Source organism: Nicotiana sylvestris, chromosome 7 (assembly GCF_000393655.2).
Source record: "Nicotiana sylvestris chromosome 7, ASM39365v2, whole genome shotgun sequence".
Taxonomy (NCBI): Eukaryota; Viridiplantae; Streptophyta; class Magnoliopsida; order Solanales; family Solanaceae; genus Nicotiana; species Nicotiana sylvestris.
The window spans coordinates 169567322-169576406 of record NC_091063.1 but is presented as its reverse complement, the minus strand read 5'-3'; the positions used below and the strand labels follow the sequence as shown (position 1 = coordinate 169576406).

Here is a 9085-nt window from a genome sequence, read left to right as displayed (position 1 = left end):
ATTTTTATTATTTGACATGTGTAATTAATGAGTACCATTTCACGGTGAACCAAAGTACCACCGGAAGGTCCAGAATCACCAACTTCGTCCACCACCTCCACAAGCTCCAGCCATAAATATTAATTAGACTTATCACCAGATAAGAAAAAAAATACCAAATCAAACACAACTGACTTTATCCACTCCAACTAATAAATTCCAATGTCAAACTCATTTTCCACGGTGCCAGTAAAATTGGAAATTCTTCTAGTTTCCAAATTTGTTTTGAAAAATCTAATTTGGGTAAAGTTTGGTTTAAAGATGAAAATGTATTTGGACATACGTTTTCAAAACATATTTTCCAACTTTATTTTGAAAAAACATGTATATAATTCCCAAGTTTTGGGATTTTAGCCCAAAATCAGCAATTGGAGTGATTTTGGGATTTGAGGTTTGGGATTTGGGATTTTGCCAAAATATGGGCAAAATTTATGCCCAAACATGAATTTTGAAAATAAATTCCAAATTTATTTTGGCAAAACTCATGGCCAAACGGGGCCTTAGTGATTTCAATTAAAAAAATGTTGTAACCCTAAAAAATCTCTTTTACTCCAAAAATCAACCTCACTATACATTAATCATTAATCCATCCATTATCTTTTTCCAAAATCTTCTCTAAAAATAACCCAAATCAGTAAACAAAAATCTCTCAAATCGTAAATTGTCGGAGCCATCGCTAACAAAGAATCAACCTCAACTCCCCCAATTGTTGCCACCACCACATGAATCGGCTGTAAACAACTACAATACAAGACAACTATATCATTAGCGCCTTTATAATTTATGGTTTGATATGTAATCCTCATAAGATTTGTAGAAAAACAAAAAAAAATGGTGATGATGATGGTCAGGAAAACTTGAACGAGAAAGAGAAGAAATTAAAAGAAGTAGATGATAAGAGAGAGGGAGTGAGTGGGTAGGAAAAGGGACTTGAAAAACTAAGGTAATTAACTGGGAGCTTTCTTTTTCTTTTTAATAATTTGGTCCTTTTTTTTCTCTCGTATTTTTTTTAATCATCAAATGCACGCTCCTTATGTGCGTGAAGACACGTATTTTGGCCACATCAGCATTTGATCGCCACATGTGCATGGTCAACAGTCAAAGGATTTATTAATTTATATTATATTAAAAGCATGAGGGCAGATGTCTTTCGCATTTTTACCCTTTAAAATATATTTTTACGTTGTACAAAATAGTCATTTAAATTATTTTCCTAATATTTAGGAATCTCAAATTAATTTTATTTTCTATATTAATACCTTATATCTTTCTCGTATTTCATATATCTCTTATATTGCTGTTACTTTGTTTTTTATGGCATTTATGTTATGTTATGGATTTCATGGTATTTTATGTTGTTTTATTATGAGTCTATTGATAGTACTAATATAGTGTCTCTTGTTGCCTCTTTGAGCCGAGGGTCTCCTGGAAACAGCCTCTCTGCCTCTCGGGTAGAGGTAAGGTCTGCGTACATATTACCCTCCCCAAACCCCACTTGTGGGATTACACTGGATTGTTGTTGTTGTTGTATATTAAATTATTCCTTATTTGAACTAAGTAACTTATAAAAATAGTACAACCAAAGAAAAAATCAGTAACATACTTTTACTACGTTTGTCTCTCATATCATTTCATTGATAAGAGATATAGTACCTATTACATTTTTAATTCTATATATAATACTATTAATTAATTAATGTTTACCTAGAATAGAACACTAGATTTTAAAGCTAACGGTTTATTTACCATTACAAACTTGATCATTCTAAACAGAGAATATGAAGTCCCTTAAAATATGTGTTAATTACTATAAGAAATACTTCATTTTTAATAGTTATTTAATTATTATCCTAAAAACAATGCAGAGAGTCTTAATATTTTGAATATTAAAATATTAAACTTTTACTTTATATAAATCATGCACTTAAATTATATATAAATAATAAATAAATGCATGAAAGAATAAAAAGATTAATGATGGTAAATTCTTTCCCGGTAAATAAAATTTTAATTACCATAAAAAGGAATAAAAAGATCAGAGAAAGAGGTTGTAAATGACTATGAAATCTTTGTCCAGGTATTGATGATGTAGTTTTAAGGTAATTAAAATGTTGTTATTAACTACTAGGATAGAAACCACCTTAATATCTCATCAATAAATACTCATATTTCCCTGAAATATTGTGCGGAGCTCAGTTCAAGAATAATAATGGAGGCGATGCACTTTTTAATAATTTTTTTATGTTTCGATTTATATGAAATTCTCTTTATATCAAGATTTTTTGAATTATAATAGACAATTACACTAATAATATTACTCAATATTATATTTTTTTAACTTTCAATAGTTTTAAATGAACTATTACAATAATATGGAATGTTAAGCAGAAATCTATAATGAACACAAAATTTATCAATTATTCCGAGCTAATTTATCATATCTTTTAATTTTTAATGAAGGATACATTTAGTTGAATATAAGTGGGTTTCTTAACTACAAAAGGTAATTATGATTTCTAGAAATTTAAATTTTAAATTCTATTTATGATATTTAGTGATTATTAATTCTGTGAGATCTAACAAAATACCATTTTCCTTTCTTTTCCTCTATGTTTTTGGACTATGTCTTGCATGGATGATTTTTCACACATTTAGCTTTTTTACAATCTGAAAAAATAAATTTTATTGAATAAAAATGTAGTTATAATTTTTATATGATCTAATTATAAGAATTTGAATAAGCAAAAAAATAATTATGTCTTTTAAATATTAAAAATAAATAATTAAGTATTTAAATTAATTAATAATTGATTATAAAAAATTCAATTATATTCATTTCTAAATTCTTAATACAAGTAAAATTATTTTTAAGTTAAAATAAATCTTAAGGTACATAAATTAATTTCGTAGAAAGACCATTGGTAATGTAAGAAATCAAAAAATATAGCAAAATTTGTTACCGTATAAAACTAAAATGGTTAAAATCCAAACTAAAAAGAAAAAACGCGAATGAAACAATCCAAGATATAATGTATCCAACATTATTGATTATCTCGAGGAACTTACACTTTTATTTTATAACTCAAACATAAATTTTAAATGAATTAGTATTCATTGAGAGTACACGCGCATCGCGTACCCTGAGACTAGTTTTATAAATATATGAGTTGAAGTATTCATATGGAAAAAGTGTAAGTTTGTTTACCGGAATGACAAACCAGTGCAAGTTTAAGCCCTCGTTTGGCCATAGATTTTGTTAGATTTTTGTTTGGCAAATACTTATTTCTTTATAGATTTTATTTATATTTTGGCAAGTTTTCAAATTCCAAAACTCAAATTTCAAAATTGAGTTGTTTTTGGCCTAAAATATTACCGTTTGGTTTTTAATTTTTTTTCAAAAATTACCATAAACTTTTGTAATTTATAAAAAAATTCACTTTCTATTATTATGACCCAACTAATTTATATCTACCCACTTTTTCCTTATTAAATTCACTTGGATTTGCCCTTTTCGATAAATAGAAGAAAATCTTCACCAAAGTTGTTGTGCCAATTTGTGGTATCCATCACAAAGATAAAATTTAAAGGTAATTTTTTCAGATTTGTTTCGTTTGTTTTGTATGAATTTTCTTCAGATTTGTTTCACTTATTTTGTATGTATTTTCTTTAGAGTTGTTAGGTATTTTTAATAAATTTTAAAATATATGGGTATAAGTTACATTTCATGTTTTTCAAAAAAAAAGTAAAATATATTTTGAAAAATTATGTCCTAACAGATTTTCATCTTCAAACCAAACTTGACCTAAATCAAAATTTTAAAACAAATTTGGGAATATAAACACTCAAAATTTGAATACAAAAAGAGAAAAAAGATACAAAAACATAAAATAAAAAATAAATACGGTAGTCTGCGAAATAGAATACCAAAACCCAAACTCAAGTCTCCCGCTTATAAACCCCCAAACACAAAATACCCTAGCATTTTCATTCCTCTCTTTCTGCCTCCATTTCTCTCTCCCAAAACCCTAATTTCCTTTTTTCTCTAAAACCCTACAACAGCTATGGAGTTTTGGGGTAACTCTCTTTCCGTCTCTCGTTCACGCACACACACAAAATCTATAATCTTTGATCATTTTTTCTTTGATCGTTTAATTTGTCTATTTTCATTTATTTATGTTTTTTTTTGCTGTTAATGTTTTTATGTGATTTTGGTAACAGAAATGTTGAGATTAGTACAAATAGATGTATATTTGATTGTTTGCTAGCTCGTGACCAAGTTTGCTTTGTCTTCTTTCTTGGGATTTATATTTTTTCTTATGGTTCTTTTATTTTCACCTATTACTTTGATACAATGAAATAAAAATGTAGTAGTTAAAAGTTATGATTTTCTGTTTCTTTTTCCATGTGTAATAAGTTGGGCATAGCTTATTACACATGGAAGTGTAGGTATGATTTTGTTAAGCGTTTTTAGGATATCACTTTGTTTTGCTAACAGCAAAAACAACTTTACACTCTCAATGTAATTTAACATGTTGTAGCGGGTTATTCACCATATTTTCCAGTTACATTGTTGTGGAATTTTTTTTTTATATTATTAGTGTACAAAGGTTAAAATTCTTGACTACTAGCCTCAAATTAGCTTCTTTTATGCTTAACATATAGTATTAGTTGTGCTTGTTTCTAGAGAAGCACATATTAGGTATAGCCTAGTGGTAAGGAGCCTTGGTTGGGGGTTTTAGTCGCCAAGGGTGCAAAGTGGAAAAAGCTGAGGTGAACCTATGCTTGGAGAAGAGGGGTCACTGGCATCTGTTAGCTTGTGCAAAAATTCTGAATATATAAGTATATATTTGTTGAAAACGATTGTATATTTTGCTTGGAACCTTAAGATCAAAGTTTGGTTGGGGTAGTGGTTTAGCAGTTCGCTCATGTGCCCCGCCACCTTCAAATCCTAGCTCCGCCTCACTTGGTAGAGGGGTTTGAGGGGCGGGTAAGATAAAGTTTGTTATTTTGGGGAATATCTCTCTGTTCGGGATTTTTGTGTTTAACTACTAAAAATTCCGATTTCCTCTGATCTTGTGTTATGTTTTTGGTATTCTTTTATTAGAACATGTTGAATTTATTATTCATTTTGAAATTCCAGAACTTTCAATATTCTAAATTTATTTTTGACCTATGTGTTTAGGTGCTGAAGTGAAAAGTGGAGAGCCTTTAACTGTACAGCCTGGAGATGGGATGGTTTTGCATCTTTCACAGGTTATATAATTTGCTGCAATTTGATAAGCTTAGTTATTTGCAGTAGTCATTATCTAATTTTCATTGCCGTTTTATTATCTGTAGGCATCTCTTGGTGAGTTGAAGAAGGATAAAGTACAAAGTGTCTGCTTGTCTGTGAACATTGATGGCAAGAAACTTGTCCTTGGGACACTCAACTCAGATAAGGTGCCTCAACAGCAATTTGACCTGGTTTTTGATAGAGACTTTGAGTTATCACACAACTGGAAAAATGGCAGCGTCTACTTTTTTGGATACAAGGCCACTAATCCGTTTGAGGAATATCCTTTTCATTTGTCTGTTAACTTCTCTTTCCTTTATACGTTTACTTTTATCTTCAAATGAATTTTCTGCTTATTTTGTTTCCTTGACCTAACTTCTCTGCCTCACGGAAGAGGATGATGAAGACGATGAAGAAGAGTCTGATGAGGACATCCCTCTTACTATTGCAAACAATGGTAAGGAGAATTCTATTTACGAAAATAGTATGTCAATTTTACAAATGCAACATACCTTTTTATTTCCTAATATTATTATCTACTTGGTTAACTGACTTTAGGGAAACCTGAGGCTAAGGTTAAGGAGGCAGAGAAGTCTAATGCTGCAAAGGATTCTGCTTCAGGTAAGCAGAAGGTTAAGATTGTGGAACCTAGTAAAGATGCCAAGGCAGATGATGAAGATGAGAGCACTGATGAAGATGAAATGTCTGAGGATGAAGATTCAGACGTGGGAGAGGTATGCTCCAGTGCTTAATAGTACTGTCATTGTCTTTGATAGAATCTATTAGGGTGTCCAGTACAAGGACAAAAAATGGGTAATACTTGTTTAAGCTTGACTGGCTATTTCCTGAAATGAAAAACTGCCCCTATAATTTGAGAGGCGTTTGATAGCTTTTAAGGTTCATATTCTGACATTATTTGATCGAATTTACTGTTCTCCTTTAGGCTCTGGTGCTGTGGGGATGGGTTTCTTGTAGTGGTATTCTGGGCTAATTTTATTAGAGCTTTGATGGTTTTGAAGTTATATTGAATGACTAAACAGTTTTATCTCTTTTCCTCAGAACTATACTGTGGTTAAGGGATTGCAAAGTCCAAATGCAAAGTGTTGCTTTTATCTAGTTTTATGGCTTTGCATTTCTTCTGTTTAGGTGTAAATTATTGAATACAACTTTAAGAAATTTATGCTTTGTTTCCTGTGGAAATTTGTATAAAATACCTTTCTATCTTCAGGGCGAAGATGAGAGCGACGAGGATGATGAGTCTGATGAGAGTGAGGAGGAGACACCAAAGAAGGTAGGCTACTTTTCGGTCCTCCTTTCCATTTTCTCATTTTTTTTTGGGAATGATGATTTGTTGACGTTATGTGGTTCCATCATTCTGCTTTAGGCTGAACCTGGCAAAAAGAGGAAGGCAGATTCGGCTACAAAAACACCCGCGGATAAGAAGGCAAAATTTGTAACTCCTCAAAAAACTGGTTAGTCTTGTCCTTTCTGTTTGGGACTGAGACTTAGTTGTTCTCCTGTCCTTTTTGGATTAGTGCTTTCTGTGAAGTATATGCTGCCTATTATTTGGAGGGTGTGGTATTATTATCCTTTCTGATCGGCATCAGGTAGTTGTACCAGGAAATTAAAATTGACTGTTGATGAGGATAACTTGACTGCTGTACTCGAAACCAAAAATAAACAATTTCCTGCTTGTAAACAAATGGTTCAGTTTTGTAGCATAACTAATAACTACTCCCTCCGTTCCAATTTATGTGAATCTGTTTGACTGGGTACGAAGTTTAAGAAAAAATAAAGGCTTTTGGAGTTTGTGGTCCTAAGCAGATGCGGACCTACGTTGTAGGTTGAGGGGTCACGGGACCCCGTTAGCCTCGGCAAAAACTCTGTATATATATGTTATATATATATGTACATATATATGGGACCCCTTAACTATTTTACTTGTGCCCCCAAGCACAAAAAGGCTGACAGGAGAAGTGGTTGCTGTGGGGATTTTGAAGTCCCTCCTTTTCTGGAAGATGTGGGTTCGAAACCCTCTTCAGCTTTTTCTCCTCCCTTTTATTTTAGTTCTTAGAATGAATACAACATAAATTATACTTAATAGCAAATTGCTTTACTTTTTACTTTTATCTTCTTCCTTTTGAATTCAGTTGTAGTTTAGTACTAATATGTAATAGTCAACTTAATTAATCTTATTCTTTTTCAAATTCCTCCATTAAAATTAAAAGCCTCAATTTGAAAATTATCGCTCCACAAATAGAAAAATACAAATCCTTCTGCAACAACCTTCTTCAACAATCACTTTGACTCGGACTTGGCAATAATAACGAAGAGTTTGGGACTCTTCTTCTATTTTTTGACTATTAGCATACCCTTAATCTTGATTTCTTTAGTAAGTTTTTGATAATTTAAAGTTTGGACGTTCTTTTGATCACTGACCTCTTTTTTATTAAAAAACTAAAAATGTTGCAGTGTGAAATATGCTTAATCAAACATCCTCCATTCACATAGTACCCATTTTGGGAAGAACTCCCTCTCTCTGTTTGGTGTTTTCTTTTTCTTTAAAACTTTTTTTTTTGTTTATACTTGGATGATAAGCCATCATAATCATTAAATTTTCAAAGAGTTGCACCCCGAATTTTATCGTTGGTGATTAGCGTACAATGGTGCCCCCGTCGTGCTCAAATCCTGGGTTCCGCCTCTAGTCCTAAGCAAGTCAAAAAGAAGCCAAGATTATTTGTGTTGTTATAAAAGCTTCTCATTAAGGGTAGAATTGTAAGTTTAAGTAAAACTATTACCAAATTTAGAAAGGTGTCGTTCTTTTTTGGAACGGACCAAAAATAAAATAATTTCACATAAACTGGAACAGAGGGAGTAGTAAAGTTCATGTAGGAGTAGTAGCCTATTCTTTTACTACTTAGTTTTGGGTGATTTGCTCGATTGTGTAGCATAACTAGTGACAACTTGTACAAACTATATGTTTTTTAACTACTTTGTTTTGGGTGATTAGATGGCAAAAAAGGCAGCGGCCATGTAGCGACCCCTCATCCCTCAAAACAGGCTGGCAAGTCTCCTGCAAACAAGAACCAGCAGACTCCAAAATCAGGCGGCGCTCATCTCTGCAAGACATGCAACAGGTATATTTTAATGCAATAATTATAGTTTCTATAGGTGCATTGTGATTTTTGGTGCATTCATGTATTATTGTCTTGCAGGGGTTTTGGTTCTGAAAATGCTCTTGAATCTCACTCCAAAGCTAAGCACAGTGCTGCAAAGTAATAAGGCACAGAGTTCTTGTTTGGTTTTGTCATCAGAAGAGAGCTTTTAGTTTTTTTTTCTTGTCGGTTCACCTAATGTAAAGGCAAGTGTTAGACTCCTTCAATTACATGATATTGCTATTCTGAAATCTGAACTATCTCCCTGGGATATTTCTGAGGCCAAAATATCTATTTTGATCGTAGACTGTTATGTTCGATGAGATTTGGATTAATTTAAAGAAATGCTTTGATGTATGTGTTCCCAAAAGCGGTTAGCGGTGACCATTGAATAAGTTTCTTCGGCTTGAGTTGGGTTAAAAGCACGGAATGTATTTGCACCATCACCGTCTTCAAATAAAGTATTTTCTACGGTAGCACCATGAATGGCGCATAGCAAAGCAGCGCCCAATACACCGGCAACTCCCATCATATGAAATGGGTTCAACGTCCAATTATGAAACCCTTGAAAAAAGAGGATGAATCGAAATATAGCTGCTACACCAAAACTAGGTGCAAA

The 9085-nt window shown here is 32.1% G+C and overlaps 1 protein-coding gene across 1 annotated transcript; it reads left to right on the top strand.

Moving 5' to 3' along the window:
* Window positions 1-3997: 3997 nt before the first annotated feature.
* On the top strand, window positions 3998-8823 carry LOC104215953 (histone deacetylase HDT1-like). The gene is made up of 9 exons (XM_009765894.2): window positions 3998-4113; window positions 5222-5292; window positions 5377-5591; window positions 5701-5768; window positions 5870-6045; window positions 6540-6602; window positions 6696-6783; window positions 8322-8448; window positions 8527-8823. The coding sequence occupies exons 1-9, from the start codon at window positions 4101-4103 to the stop codon at window positions 8588-8590; spliced, it is 885 nt and encodes a 294-aa protein (XP_009764196.1). The 5' UTR covers window positions 3998-4100; the 3' UTR covers window positions 8591-8823.
* The last annotated feature ends 262 nt before the right edge of the window (window positions 8824-9085 follow it).

Coding starts and splice junctions, on each gene's coding strand:
- LOC104215953 (XM_009765894.2), top strand. Junction 5,592..5,700: donor GCCACTAATCCGTTTGAGGA/ATATCCTTTTCA, acceptor TCTCTGCCTCAC/GGAAGAGGATGATGAAGACG. Junction 6,784..8,321: donor TGTAACTCCTCAAAAAACTG/GTTAGTCTTGTC, acceptor TTGGGTGATTAG/ATGGCAAAAAAGGCAGCGGC.